At 45.7% G+C, this 27858-nt stretch overlaps 1 protein-coding gene across 14 annotated transcripts in view; it reads left to right on the plus strand.

Moving 5' to 3' along the window:
* The window catches only part of TIAM2 (TIAM Rac1 associated GEF 2), a 239620-nt gene that overhangs the window by 207713 nt on the left and 4049 nt on the right, over positions 1-27858 (plus strand). For all 14 annotated transcript variants that reach the window (XM_078370329.1, XM_017971503.4, XM_054254551.2 and 11 more), the window contains 9 exons: positions 13872-14051; positions 17283-17351; positions 17935-18060; positions 19190-19298; positions 21780-21959; positions 24230-24348; positions 25282-25390; positions 26242-26300; positions 27262-27367. In XM_078370329.1, coding sequence (XP_078226455.1) covers positions 13872-14051; positions 17283-17351; positions 17935-18060; positions 19190-19298; positions 21780-21959; positions 24230-24348; positions 25282-25390; positions 26242-26300; positions 27262-27367 — 1057 coding nt within the window. The remainder of the gene's footprint in view (positions 1-13871; positions 14052-17282; positions 17352-17934; positions 18061-19189; positions 19299-21779; positions 21960-24229; positions 24349-25281; positions 25391-26241; positions 26301-27261; positions 27368-27858) is intronic.

A 27858-nucleotide genomic window follows, 5' to 3' on the forward strand; every position in this document is an offset into this window, starting at 1 on the left:
CCCTTGGCAGTGCCCCTGACTAATTAAGATTGCCAGGATATTAACATGTAATTTGATGTTTTATGTGCTTATGACTTTTGTCCCAGAAGCTACAATTTTTTTGTAGCCAGATTCCAAGCATTATTTTAAGCCAACATTAGAAGACAAAATCTAGGGCTTTCTAAGCATGAAGGAGATGTGATTTTAGACAAAATCATAGCGCCTGGATCCTGTCTCCCTGCCCCCTCCCATTCTTCATAAGTGATGAGAGGCATATTTGATCCATGAAACCTGAAGAAGCAGCCATCGGTAGAAGTGAGTGTGACTGCTGAAGGTGTCATAAGGTACCAGTGTACCACCAGGGAAGGGGGTGCAAGGCTGCTCAGTCTCAGTTGCCCCTTTGGCTAGCTGAGCATCTTTGTGGGCTCTGCTTTTAAGTGGAAGCAAAAGATTTCAGATGATAGTCCGGGCATGGCGACTCATGCCTGTAATCCCAGTACTTTGGGAGGCTGAGGTGGGTGGATTGTCTGAGCTCAGGAGTTCAAGACCAGCCTGGGCAACACGGTGAAACCCTATCTCTATTAAAATACAAAAGAAATTAGCCTGGTGTGGCGGTGTGTACCTGTAGTCCCAACTACTCAGGAGGCTGAGGCAGGAGAATTACTTGAACCCGGGAGACGGAGGTTGCAGGGAGCCAAGATTGCTCCACTGAACTCCAGCCCTATCTCTACCCCAAAAAAAAAAAAAAAAAAAAAAAGATTACAGGTGGTAGGACAGGTGTGGTGGCTCATGCCTATAATCCCAGCACTTTGAGAGGCCGAGGTAGGCAGATCATTTGAGGTCAGGAGTTTGAGAACAACCTGACCAACATGGAGAAGCCCCATCTCTACACTAAAAATACAAAACATTAGCCTGGCATGATAGCACATGCTTGTAATCCCAGATAATGGGAAGGCTGAGGCAGGAGAATCACTTGAACCTGGGAGGTGAAGGTTGCAGTGATCTGAGATCGTGCCACTGCACTCCAGCCTGAGCAACAAGAGTGAAACTCCGTCTTGGAAGTGGCAGGGTGGAGAAGAAAAACTATTGCAGATAGTAAAATTTAAATGCTTAAAAAAATCTTTAAGAATTCATAATTTGCCTGCAACAAATTCAGGCAGTTAAATAGTCCCCTTCATTTCCCCAAGTTAGAGCCGGTTTCCATCAGTGAAACTGTGGCTTGGTTTCTTCTGGAGAAGAATATTCCAGGGCAAGTCAAGCTGTTTGTTTTGTGCCCCTGTCTCTGTGGCTGAGTTGCTGTCACTTTGGACTGGCTCCGACAGTCCCATGGCAAAGGCCACCCCAAATAGCACATTTGCAGTATGCGCTCGGAGAGTGGGACACGTACGACATGGGAGAGGTAACTAGAAGGATTTTCTCCCCTGCTGTACTAAGCTGGAAAGGAAAGTAGATGTTTGCCTCTTAATTTCCAGTTGCACGAAGTGAAAGATACTTGGACCAGAGTGATGGAGCCTTGAATGAACTCAGAGTGGGCTTTAGAACAATCATTCACTCCCCTGCATCCTTATTTGTTAAGAACGTGGTATTCCATTTCCGCAACTGTTTCACGGATGTTAGGTGAAATAAAGACGAGGCATGTGGAATGGCTTTGTAAACTGCAGTGGGTGCCACGCCAGTGTGCAGAGACCCACTGGTGAATGGTGAATACCCATGGTGAATACCACGTGTTTTTAACGTATCACTTCATTTAAACCCATTTCCCCACAACCCTATTGAACAGATACTACCCAGCCCCTTTAGCAGGAGAAAACTCATATCTGGGGATATCAGGTAGCAGGCCAGCATGTCCTAGTCAGTGACTGAACCACGGGCTGCACCCAGCCATGCCAGCTTCTAAAGCACTTCCCACTCCCCACACTGCCTAGCAAGGAGAATATGGCACTGTGTGTAGAAGAAAGGGGAGAAAACTGTGTTTAAACACCAGACTCATCGAATAGGGGTGTATTCACTCTTGAACTGATTTAAAGGTAGAGGGACTATAGTTGTGAAATTGCAAGGTACAATGTTGGAAATCTGGACACAACTTTTCCTTTTTACCTTAATTTACAAAGTTGGTTATACCCCCATCGACAAGAGGAATCTGTGAGGAACAAGGCTTGTGTTCCAAAAGCAGGTAGACTGTGACAGTTGGAGAGAGCCACCCGAGGATGCCGCCTCCTTAGAGGTCTAGAAGCGCATCTCAGATGCCCAAGGAGTATCACCAAGAAACTGGAATAGGTGCGACCCAATGATATTCTGAGCATCTTAGAACTATGATGAAAGCAGAATGCTTGGTCTGTATCTGGGAGCCAGGTACTGCTCTATTTTTTGTTTTGTTTTCTAGGTTGAGGCAGCCAGGAGCCCACATGGATTACAACTAGAAAGAAAATCAGTTTCTAGGAAGCCAGAGAAAGAGAGGAAGGGCTTAGTTAAGGGACAGTCTGGGTTCAGGTAGCTAGGCAGAGCTGTCCTAAGCAAACCTGGGTGGACACAGCCTGAACTGTTTAGCCTGTGGGGGGATCTTCCCCAATTTCAGTATTCAACTGAACTTTGTCCTCAGCTTTCTGTAGCACAGACTTTACCTGCCTAGAAAGTTGTTGGCTAGCAAAGATCTGTCAGCGCTCTAGCTTGTCAAGATTGGGTTATAGTTGCTACTGTTGATGCATTTTGTCTTCAAATAAAGTGACAAAGATAATCTTTTTGGCACTTTAGTGTCCAATCATGAATATCTAAAAAGAACACCATCTCAACTCAGTAAATTCTCAGAGTATGTGACATCAAAGATCTTTCCTGGCTGGGCATGATGGCTCATGTCTGTTATCCCAAAACTTGGGGAGGCTGACGCAGGAGGGTTATGTGAGCCCAGGAGTTTGAGATTACAGTGAGCTGTGATCAGGCCACAGCATGCCAGGGTAACAGAGCAAAAGCCTATCTCTAAAAAATTTTTAAAAAGACCTTGCTTGCAAAAACTGTCCAATAATGTATTCTCAGTTGCCAAGAATTAAGTCAGAGACATACCCCCGGAATAGGAATGTTGTGTTTGATAAAACAGGCAGTCATCATGGAAACCAACTAGGATGAAAATGTTAAATGAAAACACCACGGAAGAGAGAGAGTTACTGTAAATATGCAAGCTTAAACTAATTTATGTGATTATCAGAATAAACGTAGGCTATGAGAGAAGACTGAAGGGAGAGAATAGAAAGAGAGCTATGAACTGGGAGAAATACCTCTGAACGGGAAAGTGTAGGCAGAGGGCAAAGGTCAGAAAAGTCATAGTTGAGTACATGTTTTCCCCCAAAATCAAGTTGAAAGATGTTGGTTTAGAGACTTCTTTAATTAGATAAATGTGTTTAGAATGTATGTTAAATGATATAAAGTTATCAAAGAAATAATTTAAATATGTCCTAATGCCCCAAATCAGGATACAGGAAAAGCAAAAAAAAAAAAAAAAAAAAATGATCCCTTTTGTCAAAAAGCAACACAAAATAAAGTAACGATAGTTTAGAGAAATTACGCACTTTTTCCTGAGCCCTGGATCTGAGCTGGGTGAGCAGGCCGGTGTGGTGGTGTTGTTGTTGTTTTGACATAGTTGAAAGGATACTACGTAAAAGTTTTTGTATCTTATGTGAATTAAAGTATCATTGTAGTCTCTGGACAAATAACATATAAAAGTCATTTAAAAAATTTATATTTTTGTTTACATACTGGAAAGTTTCAGAATGAAGTTTTATCAATTATTTTGAGTTTTAATTCAAAGAAAGACTCTTTTTTGATCTGGGTTCATATCTCTATATCAAGAGTTAGCAAACTTTTCCTGTAAAGGGCCAGGTGGTCAATATTTTAGCCCATCAAAACTACCCAACTCTGTATTATAGTGTGAAAGCAGCCAGAGCCAATATGGAGAAGAGTGTGCATGGCAGAGTTCTAATAAAACTTTATTTGCAGTAGCAGACAGCAGGAATGAGTGTAGCAGAATTCTAATAAAGCTTTATTTCCAGTAACAGGTGACAGGCTGGATTTGGCTCTTAGGCTGTAATTTGCTGACCCTGTCTCTAATGATCCACCTTGACTCACCTGTTTGTTTCAGAGTGGGGTCATTAAGAGTTTTTTATACTTTAGGTATATAGTATCCAGAAGTCAAGAAAAGGTTCTGGTCCACATGCCTCTTTCTTGGTGCACAGGTTAATGAGAAGCAAAGCTGTATCTTTCTTTCCGGGTGAAAAATGGGTTCGAGAAAACGCAGTTCCTGGCACAGGAGGCATACATTAGACAGATTAGCTTTAAGGGTAACATTGAGACACCAAATTTTATGTGAAAGAGGTGGCTGGTTGTGTAGAAATGCTGCCCCGTCCTTTGAAACTTCCTTGGCAGAGAGAACTTCTTCATTCCTGAATTCTGACCAAACTCCTGTTAAATAAGGAAACCGAGCAGAAGGCAGGCAGCGAGGACACACAAGCCTGGGGCTCCTCCTGTTCCCACCACTCTGCCACCAGCTGCTCAGTCACTCCTTTCTGGGGAGCAGGGACTGTCCCTGTGACTCTGGTCTGGGAAGCCCCACAGCAGTGACCATGACATTTCCTCTCTCTGGTATGCAGGTCTGACCTGCCTTCCTCGGGCCTGTCCCCAGGCACTGAGGATTTGCCACTTGGGACACACACATGCCTCTGCCTTCTCAAGGAAGTGTGTCCACATTTCCTCCAGACAGCAGGTGGCCACTCCCCACCTCTTCCCTCCCCTCTCTGAATATGACTGGATCTGCCCACTCCAGCCACTTCTGCACACCTCCCTTTGTGTTACTCTTCCCGTGGCCCTCACCACTTTTTTGAGATGCTGAGTTTTGTTGTCACTGTGCCTGTTGCCTCTCTCTGCCTTTTATCCCCACATGCAGAACTTCGTCTGGCAGACAGGAGGTGCCCAGTAAGAAACTGCTGATGAAATGAATTTGTTCTTGCCCTTCCTTTGAGGGAACTCAGAAAATTTATTCTTCCATACTTGTAAAAATAGCAGAATTTGAGACATTGAACATCCAGGGCAAATTATATCTTTCATTGAGCTCTGGCCTTTGTGGATTCCTTATACTATGCTAAGTATTTTACATATTTTATCTCATTGAATGCTCTTGACAACCCTTTAAATGTGATCCCTGGTTTTACAGGCAACTAAACTGAGTCAGGGAGCGATTAGCCAGGATCACACAGCTAGTCATTGCCATAGCCGAGGTTTTACCCCAGAGCCTGTGTGCCTAAGCCTCCTGTCTTGGAAAAAGTAATTGTTGAAGAAAAGCTTAGTCCCAAGCACACTCTGAGGCCATTGGTGTGAGTTTCAGGCTTACAATGGGATCGTGAAAGGGGGCAGAGTGTGTGTATTAGTTCATTTTCATACTGCTATGCAGAAATACCTGAGACTGGGTAATTCATAAAGAAAAAGGGGTTTCATGGACTCACAGTTCCACATGCCTGGGGAGGCCTCACAATCATGGCCGAAGGTGAAGGAGGAGCAAGGGCACATCTTATATGGCAGCTGGCAAGAGTGTGTGTGCAGGGGAACTGCCCTTTGTAAAACCATCAGATGTTGTGAGACTTATTCACTTTCACGAGTACAGCACAGGAGAAACCTGCCCCCATGATTCAATTACCTCCCACCAGGACCCTCCCATTACATATGGGGATTATCACAATTGAAAGTGAGATTTGGGTGGGGACACGGTGCCAAACCATATCACCAGGTGACACCTGTACCCGAGAGTGCAAGCCACATAGCCCATCGTGCTGTCACCTGTAAGCTATGTGTTCAGTAGGCAGCGGGGCTGCTGCAGTGTCACACCAGGAATGCTGCACTTGCCTCCTGGTAGGTCTCCCTGGCCCACCCCTGCTCTCCCCAAGCTTGTCTTCTTCATAGGAAGTTCACCACCTCATGTCCCTCTTGGCTTTGTGGTGTTCATAGTTCCTACCTTGCACCTGCCAGGCCCTGCCTCTCTCTCTTGCCTTGGGCCACAGTTACACTGGCTCTTGGTTCTTGACACACTCTGTGCTTCCCCCAGCCCCCAGCTGAGCATCGTTTAGCTGACTTTAACCCTGGATCCAACGTGAGTGGTCCCTGTCTTTGCTCTAATCAGAGGAGCTCTCTCTCTCGTGTTTCTGTAGGACCCTGCACTTCAGGCACTGGTCACCTGTGAATGATTTGCCCAAAGCTTGTTTTCCCAACCAGACTCGGGGAGGGATTGTGCCAGTCTTGTTCGTCACAGTGTCTTTATGGAAGCAATGGAGGCAGAATGTCTTATCAGGCCTTTTCTGCCTCAAATAATTTTGTCTTAAGTGATAGAAAAAAAATTCCATTAAAAAATTTTTAAAATTCCATTGCTATAAAAAATGAGAAAATGCAGATAAGCCAAAAGATTAAAATAACTTGAAAGGCAGTGTTAACCACTGCATTTATTATACATGTAGTTCAATTTTATAAAAATCTATGCATGCATATTTATATATAGTAAATATGCATAAAAATTACTTTAAAACTGCAGACCTACTTTTTCTTTTTCTTTTGAGATGGAGTCTTGCTCTGTCACCCAGGCTGGAGTGCAGTGGCTCAATCTTGGCTCACTGCAACCTCTGCCTCCCAGGTTCAAGCGATCCTCCCACCTTAGCCTCCTGAGTAGCTGGGATTAAAGGCATGTGGCACCATGCCCAGCTAATTTTTTTTTTTGTATTTTTAGTAGAGATGGGGTTTTACCATATTAGCCAGGCTGGTCTCGAACTCCTGACCTCAAGTGATCCGCCTGCCCCAGCCTCCCAGTGTGCGGGAATTACAGGCATGAGCTGCCACGCCCGACCCTACTTTCTTCCCTTACCAGTAAATCTTGTCCTTCTCTTTTGGTCAGCAGAGGTTGGTCTCTGGCATCATGGCACCTGCTGCATATAGCTCCTTTTCATAACGAAGTTTCTTTAGGTGACTGTTTACTTTCATAATTTATGTTCTCATTCTGCCCAGGAAATAGAACCTTTCGCAATGGAACTGTCTGGTCTAGAAGACAAATAATACGGGGCTCTTTGGAGCATCATTTCTTCATCCTTTTTATACCATTTTGATAAATATAAAAGTTGCATGCAATTTCCCTGGAGTTTTTAGTGTAACACTAGAAAATGAATGGTTTGTCCCCCAACTGTAAATGTCACTAATCAGTGTGAACCTGTTTTTTAACTCCCACTGTACCCTGCCAGGGGGCTGACGTGCTGTCCTTTTCCTCCTCTGCCCCACCGAACATGCCAGTCCAGGAGAAATTGGACCTGGTGTTGCTTCCTATCAGCCTGCGGGCCCTGCCAGCTGCCCCTAAGCACTTAAGAGTTCAATCCTGGAATTCTGACCTGGCTGCAGTGGGGTGGCCCGGGGCAGCTGAGACTGGATGTACAAGGCCCCTTGTTCCCACTGTGCAGTTCAGGTGTGCAGGAACCACCCCCGCTCAAGAGCATCGTCTGTGCCGGGCGCAGTGGCTCACGTCTGTAATCCCAGCACTTTGGGAGGACGAGGTGGGAGGACCACCTGAGGTCGGGAGTTTGAGACCAGCCTGACCAACATGATGAAACCCTGTCTCTACTAAAAATACAAAACTTAGCCAGGTTTGGTGCTGCATGCCTGTAATCCCAGCTACTTTGGAGACTGAGGCAGGAGAATTGCTTGAACCTGGGTGGTGGAGGTTGCACTGAGCCGATATCATGCCACTGCACTCAAAACCGGGTGACAGAACTTTGTTTCAAAAAAAAAAAAAAAAAAAAAAATCATCATCTATTTCTATCCAGCAGCCTTTCTGGGGAAGTCATTTAGCCCCCTGTGGTCCTTCTTGGATTCCATCCCTGCCAGTGATATTTGGGGATAACATTAGATCTTTCTGTAAGTTAGACAGTGACTTTTACAAAGTTCAGAGTGAGTTGAGAAAAAGTCCTTTGTGCAATTTTTAGTCTTTTTTTTTTCTGTTTTCCTAAAGTGAACTTTTCTGACCTAATGAATTTGCTCGAATGTGACAGCTGACAGCATCGTCCCGATCTGAGATTATTTAGTAGTGCAGTCCCGTTGTGCCTTCCAGACAATGAACTGGGAATATTGTAAGTGCTCAGTGTATGAGAACACAAACCATGTAAACCACACCCTTTCTGGGGCCTGACTTTCCTTAAGGATAATTGACCATTTGTCCCAGGCCTAAAATGTATTTTGTATTTTTTCCAGCATTCTATCTAGATGCAGGAGAAGTAGCAGAACCATAGTTCTTCTGACTGATGTCCTGGTATGGGGAAGCTCTGAGGACATTAGACATGGATTCAGTCCAGGCCGATGGCTCAGCACAGAGCGGGTCAGGATTCAGTCCAGGCCAATGGCTCAGCACAGAGCGGGTCAGGATTCAGTTCAGGCCGATGGCTCAGCACAGAGCGGGTCAGGATTCAGTCCAGGCCGATGGCTCAACACGGAGCGGGTCAGGATTCAGTCCCGGCGGATGGTTCAGCACAGAGCGGGTCAGGATTCAGTCCAGGCCAATGACTCAGAACAGAGCGGGTCAGGATTCAGTCCAGGCCGATGGTTCAGCACAGAGTGGGTCAGGATTCAGCCCAGGCCGATGGCTCAGCAAAGAGCAGGTCAGGATTCAGTCCAGTCCAGGCCGATGGCTCAGCACAGAGTGGGTCAGCATGTGGAGGGAGAGGAGGCCATGGTGGGCAGCCAGGGATCCGCCGAAAGATCATACTGAGAAGTGACGAGACCAGCTCACCAAACAGCGTGGCCTCTTTCCTTGTAGCTTTCTGTGTTGGTTACGTCTGTTATTGATTCCCCAAAAGTTAAGATGCTTTTCCCCTAAACCAGGAATTGAAATGTAGTACACACTGCACATGCTGTCCTTCATCCTTGTTTTGGTATGCAACGTTACCCCAAATTTGGCAGCATATTTAAACCTTTTTTCTTAGACTGAAAGTGTTTTCTGAGCCCAGACAGTACAAACAGATGCCTTGACAGAGTTTGCAGTACCCAGAGTCCCTGAATGAGGCCACAGCTGCACCCTGAGCCAGGAAGGGCAGGCACAGAGCTCGGCTTCTGATGCGGTGGCCTCCTGACACGTATTTCATGCAGTAGCTACGGAATTTCAGGCCTGATCTTGAAATAGTTCTGGATCATGTGATGTACCTATCCCATAGTGGTTTTTTTTTAAGGTTCCAAAATGCACAGGAAAGTTGAAAAGCCTCAGGGTGTGATGTCCCTAAATAAGACAAAAGAGACTATCAAAGTTGTGATTCAGGGAACAGATTTCACAATCTCCCATCAAGAGGAGGCCGTCATGGCATTTTTCTGATGAAAAGCATTGAACTGAGTCCAGGTTAGAAGGTTCATTTGAGTGACTCAGAGCCTGGTTTGACAAAGACTGTGTCCCTGCATCCCTCCAAAGAGGATCTGGGCGAGCTGCTTGAGCCACCTAAGCAGTTTCTTGCCACTCCCAAGAAATGGGTTTATGGGCTCCTTGAAAATAGACAAGATGTCCTCATCCATACATTAAAACAAAAATAACTGCTTAGACGTCTGCCTGAATTCAGAACTCTTGAGTAGGCTGTTCCTCATCTATAAATAAGATAAAATCATTTTCAAGCAGGGGTCAGCCTTAGTATAACCTTAAAAACCTGAAATAAAGGCCCGGTGTGGTGGCTGGCACCTATAATCCCAGCACTTCGGTGGAAGGATTGCTTGAGCTCAGGAGTTTGAGACCAGCCTGGGCAACAGAGTGAGACCCCTTCCCTCTACTAAAAATCAAAAGAATTAGCTCTGTGTGGTGACATGCGCCTGTAGTTCCAGCTACTTGGGAGGCTAAGGTGGGAGGGTTGCTTAAGTTCAGGAGTTTGAGGCTACAGTGAGTTATGATTGCACCACTGCATTCCAACCTGCATGGCAGAGTGAGACCCTGTCTCAACAAAACAAAAGCAACTTGAAAGAAAAATTTTTTAGGGTGGGGTTCAATAATATTGCCTTTCCAGATAGCATAGTTTTTGGAAAAATGTTTCCATTTAATCTTTTTATGGCTTCATAAAGAAAATATGAGGTTTCGTGTTCTCTTATGAAATCTGAGGCCTGTGATGAACCCAAGTTCGTAGCATTGATTACTGCAAACTGGAAAACACCAGTCTGAGGCCTACATTTCGAGTGCCACTGTTTTTTATTCTGCATATGCACATGCTGTTAGACCACTGAATCCTCACACACTCCCAGCCCTAACTTGTGATCATCTGTCTTTTGCTTTTATTTGTTTATTTTTAGAGACAGGGCCTTGGTCTGTCACTCAGTGGTATCATCAGAGCTCACTGTACCCTTGAACTCTTGCCTCAGCATCCTAAGTGGCTGGGACCACAGGCGTGTGTCACCACGGCTGGCTAATCTTTTTATCTTTTGTAAAGATGAGTTTCCCTATGTTGTCCCGGATGGTGTTGACCTCCTGGGCTCAAGTGATTCTCCTGTTTCAGCTTTCAGAGTATCTGAGACCATAGGCGTGTGCCACCATGGCTGGCTAATTTTTTTTTCTATCTTTTGTAGCGATGGATTTCAGCCTGGTCTTGAACTCCTGGGTTCAAGTGAGCCGCCTGCCTCATTCTCCCAAAGTGTTGGGATTACAGGCATGACCCACTGTGCCAGGCCAGTCTTTTGCTTTTGAAGCATCATTCCTGGGGTGGGGGTGGGATAGGCTCAATTGATGTCCCAATTGTCTGCATATGAGCTGTGTTTGCCTCTCTATGCAGAGGTGGTCTCCAGAGGCAGGCGGCTGCATCCCTAGAATACCTGGGGCCAGGAGAGCCCTGACCACATGGGAGGCAGTGGCAGCAGGAGGCCTGAGGAACTTGCCTGTGCTCTACTAAATACCTGCAAGTGGCAGGAGCTGTGTGGACAGCTAGAGACTGAACGGAGCTAGAGAAGATGGAAGGGAGCTAGAGGAGATGGAACAGACCTGGAGAGGGGAATGGAGCTAGAGATGGAGCGGAGCTAGAGAGGGGAATGGAGTTAGGGAAATGGAGCTAGAGACAGAATAGAATTGGAGACGGAACTAGAGAGGGGAACAGAGCCAGAGAAAGGAACAACTAGAGAGGTGAACAGAGCTAGAGAGGGGAATGCAGCTAGAGAGAGAAGCTGAGCTAGAGAGGGGACAGGCCTATGCCATTTAAGGTCTCACTGAGGCCTCCTTGTCCCTCAGCTGGAAAGCCCTGGAGAGTCATGGTAAAGCTGCAGTGCTGGTGGGTTTTGTGAAAACACTTCTCGACTGTCCCTGGTGTACAGCAGCTGCTCAGCAAATGCGAGTTTCCTTTTCTTCTTGACCAAGATGGCAATTTGAGGGGTCACTTGATGGAATAGGCATTCCTGCTGCCTTATCATCAGGAAGGACACTGAAGACAGAATGGAGACTTGCCCAGGAGCTCATGGAAGGCTGGAGGCTGAGCCAGGACTTCAGCCTGTATCTTCTGAGTCTCACCTGTGCTTTTCAGGCCTATCACCACATATGCATGTGAAGATATCCCAGCCCAGATAATCACTATTCCTATCAAGTGCTGATTAGGTCCACCCAGAATGTTCCTCTGTTTATAAACATCATGAACAATGGCTGAACTGAAATGTAATCACCCAAGTGACTCCTTCAGATACAATCTGAAAGACACATTTATAATTACTCTTCTATTGGGGGCCCTGCCTCCTTTTGGTCCCAAGTAATCCTCACCAACTCCCTTAGACAACAGCTAACATGTTAAATGTGTGAAAGGTGGCTTTAAGCACTTGAGCACTTAATTGTGGTACTTTAAGAAGTAGATTTGCCATGAGATTTTAACATTCACTTTTTGGAAGTTACTCTTACCAGAAAAGTTCATAAAATGAATTCTGATTTTCTAAAATGGCAAGATAATTTGTAAAATCTCGTTATTTTAACACTGCATTGTTAGGTGTGATTTCTGACATCCCAGTAAAGCAAAGCTGTAATCTCACCAGATGCCATTTAACTTAAGATGCATTTTATCAGATCTTGTTATACACAGTATATTCAAGCTTAATATAGACTCTATAGCCGTGGGAACTGTTAGGTTTCAGGCCTGCAGAATTCTATTGTCTAAGCTTGTGGTACAAATCCCAGTATAGAGATTTCAAATCAAATGAGTCCTGGAGTCTGAGTATTATCATCATGAATGTTTTAGCTCAGTTCATAGGAGGCCACACCCAGAACACCAGGGTCATGGCTGTGATTCTGTTTATTTCCTCTAGTCTGTGAGTTCAGTCCACTACCTCAGTGGAGCCCCTGCGGACAGGTGATCCCACTGGAGCCAGCACCACTCCCAGAAATCCAAGGAGAATGTGAGCTGTAAGGATGAGTAGACCTGTAGTTCTCATGCAGCCCACACATTAGCAACACTTGGGGGAGTTTTTTAAGAAACACCCATGACAGCCAGGTGCGGTAGCTCGCACTGTAATCCCAGCACTTTGGGAGGCTGAGGCAGGTGGATCACCTGAGGTCAGGAGTTCAAGACCAGCTTGGCCAACAAGGCAAAATGCTGTCTCTACTAAAAATACAAAAATTAGCCAGGCGTGGTGGTGGACACCTGTAATCCCAGCTACTCGGGAGACTGAGGCAGGAGAATTGCTTGAATCCAGGAGGTGGAGGTTGCAGAGAGCTGAGATCATGTCACTGTACTCCAGCCTGGGTGAGTACAGAGTGAGACTCCATCTCAAAAAAAAAAAAATCAAGTCACATGTTACGTGGATGACAGCAGGCAAAAAGAGAGCTTGTGCAGATAAAGTCCTGTTTTTAAAACCATTAGATCTGTGAGACCTATTTACTATTGTAAGAACACCATGGGAAAGACACACCCCTATGATTCAGTCATCAGTCATCTTCCACTGGGCCCCTCCCACAATACATGGGAATTATGGGAGCTACCAGATGAGCTTTGGGTGGGAACACAGAGCCAAACCATATCATTCTGCTGGTGGCCACTCCCAGACCTTCACATTTCAAAACCAGTCATGATCAGGAGTGAGTATTTCCTCTGGGTCCACACCCCCTAGGCCTCGCCCTGGCTCTCTGCAAAGACCAGCTCAGCTCCCTCCTCATGGAGGTTTCCCAAAGCTGGTTTATCCCTGGCCTCTCACCCTCACCAGGCTTTGTGTGTCTTCTGCTCCCTGCCCATGCCCTCTCAGGGCTATGAACTCCTTTAGGGCAAGGATCTTACCATCTTTATCTGCTTCTTCTCCATTATGGGCATGTGAAGCAGCTCAAGACTTTTTCACTCCTAACTGCTACTTGGCACCAGACTGTGGAGCAAAACGGTTAGATTGGAGGGTACAACTCTGGGCCCACTGTGGCCAAGTCATCCTGAAATTGCTCTTGGGCTGCACCTCTCCTGAGTCTCTCTGGGCTGTTCTGTGTGGGGGATGATGGAAAACTGGAGCAGGCCAACCACTGAGGGGACCGCGGGCCTGTTGAGGCCATCTGCTCCTTGTGCTCCCTAGAAAGTCGTAACTTCCTGATTTCAGAGCTACCTTACCTTGACTGCAGAGGGTTAGCCCTAGGCCATGACTCTGTAATTTCAGCTCCAGAGATTCATCTAACAGTTGATGTGACAACGGAGAGCCTCCTGTGTAAACACTGAACACGAGTGTGGACGCACGTCTTCCTCGCTCAGATCTGAAATGATAGCTAGAGGGGTGTGAGGTGAATGAAACCATTTGCCCTACAGGGAGGCCCCTCTGAGATGCCTGCTGAGCACAGACGGAGACACTTGGTGCCCTTGGAGGCAGCGGATTCCAACAGGGAGGGGCCCATGCATTATTTTCCACCTCTTGTCCTCTCTCAGAGTGCTGAGCAGATCACTGCACTGTGCAGGAGTTTTAACGACACTCAGGCCAACGGCATGGAAGGACCGCGGGAGAGTCAGGATCCTCCTCCAAGGCCTCTGGCCCGCCACCTCTCCGATGCAGACCGTCTCCGCAAAGTCATCCAGGAGCTTGTGGACACAGAGAAGTCCTATGTGAAGGTAAGGAGAGCTGGGCATTCATGCATTTGTGCCTCTTTGCTGATGGTGAGTGATATGTTGGCAGAGGTCCCCAGATCGCCCCTGCCCCGGACACCTGCCACTCCCCAGGGGGGATTGCCTGCTCCTTGAATCAGTGAATTGCCTCGAGGAAGGGAGGGGAGGAGTGAGAGGGTGGGAGAGCTGAGTAGACTCAGAAAAAAACTAGATCCTTGACTTACTTTGTTACCAAGGTAGCTTTCGCTATGGAAACAGATGTTCTGGTTTGTCATTTGCAATCTGTGGGAAGGGAGTCTGTACTGGTTTAGTAAAAGGGGAGAGAGATCATTTTAGGTGATGAGGAACTTGGGAACAATCTGTACACATGTGATGGCTGATCCAGGACCCCACAGTCCTGGCAGTGGCCTGGGCCAGCCCTGCCTACTGGTGGTCATTGTGTAGAACAGGGCCCCGACAATGGGGAGTGGTCAGCACATGGGAATATCCTTGAACCATTGTGAAGGGCAGTGGCCAGTATCTCGAGTACCCTAATAATTCATTTATCCATCTCATAAGCCCCCAGTCAGTGGTTTGAGAAAGATTTTAGAAAGAATACAGGAGCCTGGGGAGCAGAGGAACTTTGGGACCATCTGAAGCTTGCTTCATTTGTCAGTTACTGAAGCAGTGCAGCCCGGCGCGGAGGGCGAAGGCGTCCAGGCCCGGCTTTGCCTCCGTCTGGCTGCAAAGCCTTGGACGGCCCCCTGAACTCCCTCATTTGGGGTCTGAGACAGTTGGTCCCTCCTCTTCTCTAAATGCCTTCCAGCTCTGAATTGCTGAGTCCATGAATGAAGGCTTGGTGCACATATGCGGCTATTACCTTCTGTCTGCAAGACAGATCTGAGCTTCCCTGTTGGTTAATGTCACTGTTTTACCTGGACTTTTCCAAAGGCTTTATTCACAGGTAGACCAGGAGAGCTTCCCAAATCCCCTTCTTTCGGTCTCAAAGGGGAGAAAGAAAAGTTAGAGAGATGACAATTTAGTTTTGCTTTCCATTATGCCTTGTCTTGCATCCAGGATGTGGAGATGAAGTCAACAGCTAGGCTGTCCATACTCGATTTCTGAATAATCCATCTCCAGTCACCTTTTTCCAAGTCGCTGTGTGGAGCTGTAGATGTTCTGGAAGCTTCAGAGCCCTTCTGACATCTTGAGAATAGTCCTGGAGCTCTTGCCCCAGAGTGAAGGGCAGAGCTGAGAGGAGAATGGATATCCCTTTTGGTTAATGGTGTCGTTGGAGTTTACTATTAGGCCAGGCTGCACGGGGAGGGTCATGTCAGTGACAGGCTGGCAGAGTACTCAGGTGGTGTCGTGGGTGACGTAGACAAGGAGTGACTCTTTCTTCTCTCTGCAAGAAACCTGCACTTCGTTTTCTTAGGGCCCCCCAGGTCGCAGCACTTTGCCCCCACCCCCCCACCCCCCAGCTCCATGTGGACCCGGCCTTGCTGCACAGTGAGTCCTCCCGGGCAGCATCAGCCTTTGAGGAATGACTGCCAGCCCCACTACTCACAAAATCACCCGCACTTGGTGCCTCTTGGGATTCACACACACACCACCGTTTTTTCATTTCTTTTTTGTTGCTGTTTAACACAGAATCTTGTCATTTTTTAACCTGGATCCCTGCATGCTCCTTGAAATTTTTGGCATCTGTGTGTTCCCTGAGATTATGATTCTGTAACTTCTGTCATCTCCCTTCTCCGTGGTCCAGTGTGGAATATAGTGGGGAGGTTTTTATTGTGAAACAGCATCTGTGTCACAGGCCTGGCCTTGCTCCAAACTAGTGCCAGACAGTTCTGGGGGTGTTTTGGGCTTTATAAAGCTCTCTGGGTCTTAGCTTCCCGTCTTGGGAAGTGAGGGAGTTGTTATAGCTGACTTTGCAGCCTCTAGTATTTTAGGACTTGAAATTCTTCAGAATAAAAGAGAAATCTTTTCTATCACTAAATTATATCCTGGTTTTGGCTTCAAAGTATTATTTTGGAGATGGAGTCTCGCTCTCTTGCCCAGGCTGGAGTGCAGTGGCATGATCTTGGCTCACTGCAACCTCTGTCTCCTGAGTTCAAGTGATGCTTCTGCCTCAGCCTCCTGAGTAGCTGGAACTACAGGTGTTTGCCACCATGCCTGGCTCATTTTTTTAAGTAGTGACAGGGTTTTACCGGGTTGGACAGGCTGGTCTCAAACTCCTGACCTCAGGTAATCCACCTACCTCGGCCTCCCAGAGTGGTGGGATTACAGGAATGAGCCGTTGCGCCCAGCTTTGGCGTAAAATTATTAAACAAAACCTTTGGCTCATGGGCTTTGTGACTGCAGTCTACTCCCACTAAACTGTCCTGCTGGAGCCTCGTTTATAAGAGACCCAAATATGGCTTTGAGTTTAGCCATTATAGCTGAAGCTCCGTGGAAATGTTGTATTACTTTGAATATGAGTTTGAAATTCTGTGAATCTGTCAACCCCAAAGTTGAAGGACTTCCCATACTTTGACCCTCCAGCTCCATGCTGGACCTCTCACTGTGCTCCCTGAGGCAGAAGAAGCCAGGAGCTGGGGTGCACCTGACACCAGTGCCACCCAGACCGCCTTCGTCTGCAGGGGAGTGTGCCTGCTATAGTGGCCCGAGAAAGGGTGTTTCTGTCACCAAGACACTTACCTAAGCAGAGGCAATGATCGAGCTAGAAAGGTGTGGAATCCAGCTGTTGCCTGTATTGCGGTATTGACGTCTTTGAATTAGGTGAGCAATAATCACCACATTTAGGGTCCAGAATTTCAACAAAGGCTAGGTGTGGTGGCTCACACCTGTAATCCTAGCACTTTGGGAGGCCAAGGCAGGAGGATCATCTGAGGTCAGGAGTTTGAGACCAGCCTAGCCAAACCAACGAAACCCTGCCCCTCCTAAAAATACAAAAATTAGCCAAGCGTGGCAGAGTACACCTGTAGTCTCAGCTACTTGGGAGGCTAAGGCAGGAGAATCACTTGAACCCAGGAGGCGGAGGTTGTGGTGAGCCAAGATCGCTCAGCTGCACTCCAGCCTGGGTGACAGAGCAAGACTCTGTCTCAAAAAAAAAAAAAAAAAAAGAATTTCAACAAGACACAAACTTTATTATCCTGACGGGAGCCTTGGGAGCTGCTGCCAGTTTGCTGCTACCCAAATCTCATGAGTATTCTGGAGACTAGAGTGTTGAAGACACTTTCGTCTATTTTCTTTCAGGATCTGAGCTGCCTCTTCGAATTATACTTGGAGCCACTTCAGAATGAGACCTTTCTTACCCAAGATGAGGTAAATAATAATGACCTTCCTTATGTGCAGTGACCCACAGGTCAGACTCTGTTTGCCTTTTAGCAGAACTCCTATGAGATTACTCTACTGATCCCAAAAGAACATCCCAAGACTTAAGGGTCTTCTGAGAGTCCCAGGCATAGTCTCCTCCCAAGACACTGCTGTGGCCTTGGCTGTCTGCCTGATACAGTGGCAGAGGGTTTACACAGGCAGAGGTAGATGGTTATGCTCTTTCTGAGGTAGAGGACAGTGTGACCAGAAATTACTTTTTAGTACATACCTTTGTAATGTTAAACCATGTACTTAGTTCTTTTTTACTGACTTGCATTTTTTTTTGAATTCTGAGAATATTGTATCCACTTAAAAAGTGACTGTGGAAATGGAGAATTATAGGGGATGGAGCTGTGAAACTTTCTATGTATAAACCATATGCCATAATGAATGGACTGTCTTCTTAAAGTATATACTTTCTGTCTGCTTTTCTGTGAAGAACTTCTTTGCCATTTATCTGTGGGCCTAAGAGTTAGTGTGGTGTCCTGAGCTCCATGGCTAATCCGCTCTTCAAATCCTGGTCTTCACTTAGATGGAGTCACTTTTTGGAAGTTTGCCAGAGATGCTTGAGTTTCAGAAGGTGTTTCTGGAGACCCTGGAGGATGGGATTTCAGCATCATCTGACTTTAACATCCTGGAAACCCCCTCACAGTTTAGAGTGAGTATCTCAGATTTAGGCTTAAAGTAAAAATAAGTGGATATGGTGCACAGTCCTCCCGTGAGAAAGCGTTTGTTGTCCTGTGAGTATGGTCCAGATGCTTTCCTTGCATCGTTTTCCTTGGCAGGCAGTAAAGGCTGCATTTTTTTTTTCTGGTGCACATGCTTCCGGCAGTCAGAAGTCCAGCAGCACCGCCCACCTGGTTGTTGACCATGCACATGCCCTTTTCTCAGAGAAGGATATCCAGGGTGGTTGCTTCTGAAACCAGAACACTTACCCTGTGTCCAATCCTTCTTCTCAGTGGTCATATGAATCTGGGATTAAGAGTATAGGTTTCAAGGCTGGGTGCGGTGGCTCATGCCTGTAATCCCAGCACTTTGGGAGGCCGAGGCGGGGGGATCATGAGGTCAAGAGATCGAGACCATCCTGGTCAACATGGTGAAACCCCGTCTCTACTAAAAGTACAAAAAATTAGCTGGGCATGGTGGCTCACACCTGTAATCCCAGCTACTCGGGAGGCTGAGGCAGGAGAATTGCCTGAACCAAGGAGGTGGAGGTTGCGGTGAGCCGAGATCGCACCATTGCACTCCAGCCTGGGTAAGAAGAGTGAAACTCCGTCTCAAAAAAAAAAAAAAAAAGAGTATAGGTTTCTAATTGCTGGGCTTGACCCCTCTCTTCTAAGCACTGGTGCTCCACAGAATCCGTGTAGGCCACAGTGATGGGCAGGAAGCCCCTCCAAGGAAGAGAGGGGGGAAGGCAGTAGCCTAGGAACCTGGAACCATACAGACAGCATCATTCTACCCAAGCAGTGCGGAGTCAGCTTTATTAATGAACTTCTCAGATCATTTACATCCCACTTTGTCAGCTGTATTTTTATAGAACTTTGTTTCTTGTCCTTGGATTGCACACTGTCAGCAGGCTCTGCTGCTGGAAACTTTTCAGTCAAGATAGAGACTGGCCAGTTAGTGCCTTGGCTATTCCCCGCTTCCTGTGTGGATGGAGCAGGACTGACCTTCTCTAAGGCACTGGTGCTGTGGAGTCTGACAGAAGCCAGGGGGCCATCAGATGGCATAAGCCAACACACACTGATTAAACCATGTCTGATTTGACTTTCCCTCTACCCTTCTAGAAATTACTGTTTTCCCTTGGAGGCTCTTTCCTTTATTATGCGGACCACTTTAAACTGTACAGTGGATTCTGTGCTAACCATATCAAAGTACAGAAGGTTCTGGAGCGAGGTAAGTTCCTTATGCCTTTTATAGCTGTGCTTTTTGTATTTTTAGCTGTTAGTAAAGGGTAAATCTGTATTTAACAAGTAGAGGGTAAGTGCAATTTTGATGTATTAAGCTCTGTCCTTGACCTTGACAGTGACAAATATTAAAGGGGAAGGTTTCTGTTTATGTCAGTTTATTGATAGCCATGAACAAGTGTGCCTAAGAGCACAGATGTTGCTTTGCCATGTGTCACTTTGGTGTCAGTTACATCTGGATTCTTTTTTTGCCAAATTCCTTTCTCAAAAAACTTGCAACCCAAACCCTAGATAGGAGTAGAAAGAAATGCTTTTTTTTTTTAAACTTGTTAACCTTTTTTATTTTTGAGACGGAGTTTCGCTCATCGCCCAGGCTGGAGTGCAGTGGCGTGATCTCAGCTCACTGCAACCTCTGCCTCCTGGGTTCAAGTGACTCTCTTGCCTCAGCCTCCCAAGTAGCTGGGATTACAAGTGCCTGCCACCACACCCAGCTAATTTTTGTATTTTTGGTAGAGATGAGGTTTCACTGTGTTGGCCAGGCTGGTCTGGTATTCCTGACCTCAGGTGATCTACCCACCTTGACCTCCCAAAGTGCTGGGATTACAGGCATGAGCCACTTGTTATCCTTCTTAAGCCTGTACACCTAAGGGCTATCTGAAACAACCTGCCACCAAACCACCACCAAACATGTCAGCTGAATGTAAAGTCTCTCTGGTGCAACTGGAAAAAGCTCACATTTCCCAAAGTTTGCTCTTCCGTGTTTCTCTCTGTGCAGTCCTAGAAGGCACCTGGAGATTTATCCTGACACGCTTAGTGTTCATTCATGTCCATGGATGCAGCTCTGCTACTGGGTTTTAATCCCAAACCTCATAGTATTCCAGAAGAAAAGCCCCGCGTTTAAAAAGTGCAGTCTCAGAATGCTTCAAGGGAGCAAGGGCCAGGCAGAATCCATCTTCTCTAGTTGCTTTAGACAGATGCCTGAACTCTGTTGGCATTTCCTCCCACAAACACCCTCTTTTAAATTTTATTTATTTTAAAAGTAGAGATGGGTCTCACTGTGTTGCCCAGACTGGTCTCGAACTCCTGGCCTCAAGTGATCCTCCTATCTAGGCCTCCCAAAGTGCTGGGATGATAGGCATGAGCAACCATGCTGGGCCCATAAGCACCTACACATTGACAGTTTGTAGTACAATGAAAGCATACCAATGCGCTTGACAATACATATTGACAGTCAGTGCAGTACAATGAACACCTACCAGTGGCTTGCTCAGTTCCTCCTTTGTCGTAAAGAAGAAGGGTCATCTCACCACCTACTTGGCCTGGTAATCACATTCAAAATGATATTGCATCTCCTAGAATGTTGTAGATTTTGATCTTATAACACAACCCAAATAAGGGTGTATCTTCCTTCAGAGTAGCTGCATTCCAAGCAACTGGTCATCCAATTACTAGTGGAATTACTAGTGGAATCAAAGTACTGCTGGTGTATCTGCTGGCACTCAAACTAAATGCACCTGGATTCCTATGCATGCCCTTCATGGCACCCAGACACTGAACAGGGGCAGTTTACATTGCCAGAGAGGGTCCCACTGCCATGCCTAGTGGAAGGGAACTGTGGAGTGAAGGCTGTAGGCTGCAGTGCCTGTCATCTTACTTTACAGGAGAAAAGATACTGCTTTTCAAATAGCCCGTATGTGTACAGAGCAAGCAACAACTAGTGTGAGGCCAGTGGGAAAAACACCGACTTATTTTTCTTCGTGAATTTTTTGTGGGTGTGGTGTAGGGTCTGGATAACATTGCTTAATGGCCTTTTTGATGTTGTTTGAGATGGAGTCTTGCTTTGTCGCCTAGGCTAGAGTGCAGTGGCATGATCTCGGCTCACTGCAACCTCTGCCTCTGGGTTCAGGTGATTCTCCTGCCTCAGCCTCCCAAGTAGTTGTGATTACAGGTGCCCACCACCACACTCAGCTAATTTTTGTTTTTAGTAGAGACAGGGTTTCACCATGTTGGCCAGGCTGGTCTTGAACTCCTGACCTCAGGCGATCTGCCCACGTTGGCCTCCCAAAGTGCTGGGATTACAGGAGTGAGCCACTGCACCCATGCATCATGGCTTTTAATGAATTGTTTGAAACTCACTTTTTAGGCCACCTTTAACAGTATTTCTCATACATATGCATGAAATGTGTCTTGAAAGTCAGACATTCCTGCATTTTGAGTCAGCTTTGACTCAACTTTGGTGTGCAGCTGTATTCCATCCTTGGAAGCTCCCGGCACTCCAGGGCTTTGTCAGGCTGTGATGCAGAATCCCACGCTGACAGCTGGGTGCCTGACCCGCTGATGTGTTCGGGTTTTTATTAAAGAATGGCATTAGGAGGACTATAGAAATGGATGATCTATAAATGTTAAAAGAGAAATGAATTTAATTCACCCCACTGTGCTCTTCTAAGGTCTTTTATCCATCTGCTTGCAGCTAAAACTGACAAAGCCTTTAAGGCTTTTCTGGACGCCCGGAACCCCACCAAGCAGCATTCTTCTACGCTGGAGTCCTACCTCATCAAGCCGGTTCAGAGAGTGCTCAAGTACCCGCTGCTGCTCAAGGAGCTGGTGTCCCTGACAGACCAGGAGAGCGAAGAGCACTACCACCTGACAGGTAAGGTGGCCACACCTCTGGGTGAGGGCCTGCAAAGGGCGGCGAGGGGCTGCCAGCCGTGCCCTGGGCTTACCAGCTCACCTCTTCCCTGCCTACGTAGCACGTCCTGCGTCATTTTTCAGTTCTGTGATGGTTAACCTTAGGTTGACTGTGAATATGTGAACAGAGCTAGGTATATGGTCGCTCCTTTAGAGCCTACAAAATACTTCGGTAAAAATGATCTCATCTGGGTAGCCCCATACTACTCTCATACAGGGACAGTTCTGTCTTCACTTTTAAAAGAAGTAAATTACCTCAGGTCACGTGGCTGTGAAGCAGGGCTGCTGGAACTGAAAATCAGGTCTGTTTTCCTACCACTTGGTGAAGTTTTGTGGTGTTTGCCGGCCCAGCTGCTGGTCGGATTTGTTGGGTGAGGCTCCACCTTGTGGAGATATCTGAGCAGAGCGCGGCTCCGAAATCAAACTTCCAATGATGGGTTACGCTTTCAAGTCGCCGCTGCTGTGTTATTGCTTGATCCTTTGAAATGACTGGCCTGCCTGAGACACAATTTGTCAAAAACACAAAGCCCTGCAGTCTGATGGTAAACAGAGGATCCTTATAGAGGGCTTTATTTGGATTGGGGATAGTGGCCTGTTCATTTATTGAAATTAGGAGGTCTGGTTAAACCATAGGTGATAGAATTTCTGGGGAGAGAAAGACTTGTTAACATGTTAGTATTACTGAATAATAAATACTATATTTATTATTTAAATATATATATTTATATAATATATAAATGGGAAGAGTATAAATTAAACTGGCTCTTTTTCCATGACAAGCATACTTTGGTATCAAAATCAACAAAGGGAAAGCATTTTTACATGACAGTTAAATTCTTAAGTAAATAATACAAATTATATTCAGCATTCATATTGTATAAAACTTCATTTTGCATTAAGATGATCTTCAGAAGGGTTTAAAAACTTCCTTCCAGGCCAGGTGCAGTGGCTCATGCCTGTAATCCTAGCACTTGAGGAGGCTGAGGTGGGCAATCACCTGAGGTTGGGAGTTCGAGACCAGCCTGACCAACATGGAGAAACCCAATCTCTACTGAAAATATAAACTTAGCCAGGCATGGTGCTGCATGCCAGTAATCCCAGCTACTTGGGAGGCTGAAGTAGGAGAATCGCTTGAACCCAGGAGGTTGGAGGTTGCGGTGAGCAGAGATTGTACCATTGCACTCCAGCCTGGACAAGAGTGAAACTGTCTCAAAAAACAAAAGAAAACAAAAACTTCCTTCCAAACTTCCCTCCAGATAGAATTAAAATACTGAATTGGGAGAAAAAAATGTTTGAAGAATATTGAATTTGGAAGTGACCTAAAATTTTGCTTTTATAAAATAATTTGTCCCTCATATTTCCTCATGGAAAGTTATGAACATATATTACATATAAATGCAAACGATTGTTCTGTCAGTCAGTCATGTGCAGGGGTATTTCTATGTTCTACTTACACCTAGATCCCGGTTCCCAGAAGGGGAAGCCAAACTTGAGAGCTGGCGCCCTAAGTCCAGTCAGTCTTGGGTTTGAAACCTGGCCTAATTCTTGTGTTTTCCTCTCTGGAACTCACTTTTCTCATCTGTAAAATGGGATTGATTAGTCTTTTTAAATTTTGAGACAGAGTCTTACCCTGCCACCAGGCTGGAGTGAGAAGGAGTGCTCTCAGATCACTGCAACCTCCACCTCCTGGGTGCTAGCGATTCTCCTGCCTCAGCCTCCTGAGTAGCTGGGACTACAGGACTGTGCCACCGCACCCAGCTAATTTTTACATTTTTAAGAGAGATGGGGTTTCACCATGTTGGTCAGGATGCTCTTGATTTCTTGACCTTGTGATCCACCTGCCTTGGCCTCCCAAAGTGCTGGGATTACAGGTATGAGCCACTGCACCTGGCCTGATTAGTTTTTGAGTTACTGTGGAGACTAAATGAGATGATTCACACAAATTACCTGTCGTGATCCTTGCCAGGTACAAAGGGCTCCATAAATGTTACTTGTTGTTATTAGTGAAACCTTTCACTGATACTCCGCCTCATTTCAAACAGAGTTTGAGGTAGGAGGTAATTTCGCTGTTCTTCATTCTAATGGCTGGACTACAGTGTGACTTAATCTGAATGCAGTGATCCTGCCAGTAGGTACTGGTCTGGGATCCTGACTTGAGTCTTGACTCCTTTCATTATTACTGTTGGATCTAAAACAAATTAACAGTTATAAAAAGGATTTCATATCTTGCAGAAGCACTAAAGGCAATGGAGAAAGTAGCGAGCCACATCAACGAGATGCAGAAGATCTATGAGGATTATGGAACTGTGTTTGACCAGCTAGTAGCCGAGCAGAGTGGGACAGAGAAGGAGGTCCGTGAGACGCCTGCACTCTGGGAGCCTAATGCATATGGCTGTGGGGTCTGTGGTGACCTTCCAGATACGCTGTCCTCGTAGGATTTTCCTGGGGAAGATACTCCCTAAGATTTTCTTGATAATGTGTCTAATGAACTATACAATTTACATATAGACATATCATAACATTCATTACACTAGTTTAAAATATGACCTTATGTCACATTAAAATTGGCTGGAACATCCATGGAGAGTGAGCTGGCAGACGGCAGGGTAGAGAAAGGAAGTGGGAACTGGCATGTAGAGTGTGGGGCTTTTCCTTTATTTTGCTTTTTTTTTTTAAAAAAAAAAAAAAATCAAATATTGTTGGTTACCTGCTTACTTATAAAACTAGTCCAAGCAGGATTTGACATTTTATGTATTTTTCCTTTTTATCTGATTGCTTAGTTTAGAAGCTTGTGCTTCTAAAGCCTGCATGCAGGAAGTAGCGTAGTTTAGGAAGAAAATGGCAGGAACGGAAAAGAGCTGGAGATCAGTGTTTCACTCTGGCCAGTTTCAATGCTGGTGCTCTTTTATCAGCAGCCCGAATGGAGCTCAGAGGTGGTGTATGTACTAGATCCCAGGGAAAACTTTCAAAGGCACTCTGGAAGAACCACAGACACTGGTAGAGTTAATCTTATGGAAATTGAGTTGGTCACAAAGCATGTCTCACCTACGTGTGTGTGCATTGGAGCAAAATGCCTTCACCTTTGTTATTTATCACTTTGGTGTGTGGCTCATGTTTTCAAAACCCCCACTACTATTTAAGGCCCCATATTTACAGAGATCATAAAAATTAAACAAGCTGTGCTTGCATTTTAGCAATAACTGTGTGAGTACATCACTATCTAACATGAGAAGATCTAGCCTGGGATTTCCACGTCTTCCTTACCTCCTGTTTTTACAATCTAGGTAACAGAACTTTCAATGGGAGAGCTTCTGATGCACTCCACGGTTTCCTGGTTGAATCCATTTCTGTCTCTAGGAAAAGCCAGAAAGGACCTTGAACTCACATTATTTGGTTAGTATTCCATTTAGAAGAATGAAGACTGAAAAGAGGCTGGGAGTAATGAAGAATTTCACAAGCTGCACCAGTCCAGCTCACTCTCAAGTTCAAGGAGTCAGAGAGTTGCTCTAATGGTTGGGGATTTAACAGGGCCAGCCTCCAACTATTTAAAACTCCAGCACTGCTCTGCATCCTCATTATCTTGTTCTCCCTTACAGGAACAGATTCCTGAGGCTATTTTGAAATCTGCTTTTTTTTTTTTTGAGATAGGGTTTCGCTTTTGTTGCCCAGGCTGGAGTGCAAGGGTACAATCTCTGTTCACTGGAACCTGCACCACCTCCTGGGTTCAAGCAATTCACCTGCCTAACTAAGCCTCCCGAGTAGCTGGGATTAGAGGTGTCTGCCACCATGCCCAGCTATAATTTTTGTATTTTTAGTAGAGAAGGGGATTCACCATGTTGGTCAGGCTGGTCTTGAACTCCTGACCTCAGTGAGCCACCGTGCCCAGCCAGAAACCTGCTATCTTAATACTCTGTTGCATTTCAAGATGTTTTAATTCTGAGACTTGGGAGAGCAAGTGACAGTATACTGTCACTGAGATGAACACAATGCCCTTAGCCTTCAATAAAACAAAGAGTTTAAAACCAAGATCTCCTTCCAATAGTAGCTTTTAAATAAGCAGGTACTTCTGCATAGTTCAAATATGAGCAAATGAGAAGTACCATTTATTCCCTCGTGTTGGCAGAGTAAAGTCTTAGAGACAAATACATTTGAAGAGCGTTATTCTGTTAAGACATTCAGCTATAGTTTAACCTTGGAAAAGTTTGCATAAAATAAAGACTTTCTTTCTCTTTTCCTTTCTTTAGTTTTTAAAAGAGCCGTCATATTGGTTTACAAAGAAAACTGCAAACTGAAAAAGAAATTGGTAAGGCAAAAATTCATTTTAATTTAAGCTCCCTTTTCATGGCTTTATCTTCCTATTAATGTTGAACTGAAAAGCCCACTGAACACCAACTCCGCACTGATACTGTTTACTCTGGGTAACTCACCCCACCACATACTGAGGATGTTTCTGAGTCTCCCTGTGAAAGATGTCTGTTTTTAAAGATGTATGGCTAGGCATGGTGGCTCATGCCTGTAATCCCATCACTTTGGGAGGCTGAGGCTTGTGCCCAGGAGTTGCTGAGTCCAAGGCTGGCGGATCAGGAGGTCAAGCGATTGAGACCAACCTGGCCAACATGGTGAAACCCTGCCTCATAACATATATAAAAAGCAGCTGGGTGTGGTAGCACGTACCTGTGGTTCCAGCTACTCGGGAGGCTGAGGTAGGAGGATCAATTGAGCACGGGAGGTGGAAGCTGCAGTGAGCCTTGATCATGCCACTGCATTCCAGCCTGTGTGACAGTGTGAGACCATGTCAATAAATAAGTAAATAGACAAATACTAATGCAGAGGCCTACACAGAACATCAGCTTTCATATCCCCGAAAATGGCCCATGTTTGTTCCATACACACAGTCTGAAAGTTTGGTTTATTTTCAAATGCCTTTTACCTTGACTCAAAAAACAAAAACAAGGTTAGCTGTGGATACCACACACCATCGGTTTACCATTAAGAGGTAGTATGAGGGCATGAAGCCTTGGCTGCTGTTCTTGCTTTGAGACCTGTAACTGCTTCTGAACCACAACTCCACCTCCCCGCCTTCTCCAGCGTGTGAGGTCTTTGAGAATTGGGTGCATAGCTGATTGACTTGTATGCCCTGAACACTCACATGGCTGCTTGGAGACTTGCCCGCAAGGAGAACATAGCCTCATCTTCCCTGTGCACATGTCCTCCCCCAGTGAGAGCTTCCCTAACACTTTTCTTGGTGGGCCTTCACGTTACAGCCCTCAAATTCCCGACCTGCGCACGGTTCTGCTGACTTGGATCCGTTTAAATTCCGCTGGCTGATCCCCATCTCCGCACTTCAAGTCAGACTTGGGAATCCAGCAGGTAAATGTTTCATGCAATCCGATGCCAGAAAAAGCATTTTAGTAGACTTAACTGTGGAATGAAAAATAAGAAAGGACCTTGGGGATCATTTTTGGTGCCTTTTATTTTCTAGACATGGAAAATAACGACAAGAGAGGTTGTTTTGACGTTCCTTTGCAGACTTCTGGGAGAAACTAAATGCTGGTGGATAGATTTTTCTTTGCCAAATGTCTTTCTCCATTGTTTCCTTATTTTCCCTAACAATAGTTTTCAACTTTTCCTTTCTGCCTAATACCCTTGATACCCTTAAAATGTGTTAGAAAAACAAAGATCCACAAATTCCTTAAGGTTAGGTAGTTATATAAAAAAAAAAAAATCTTTGACTCTGGAAAATGTACAGAGATCCTTCCAGAGTAACCCTGTTTTGGTGACAGGCCTCTGGTGACAGAAAAGGCCAGCAGGCTGAGTCATGCAGTGACCTGATGGGCTTCTGTTTAGGTTTTGTCAGAAGT

The sequence above is a fragment of the Callithrix jacchus genome, chromosome 4 (genome assembly GCF_049354715.1).
Source record: "Callithrix jacchus isolate 240 chromosome 4, calJac240_pri, whole genome shotgun sequence".
In the NCBI taxonomy this organism is placed as follows: Eukaryota; Metazoa; Chordata; class Mammalia; order Primates; family Cebidae; genus Callithrix; species Callithrix jacchus.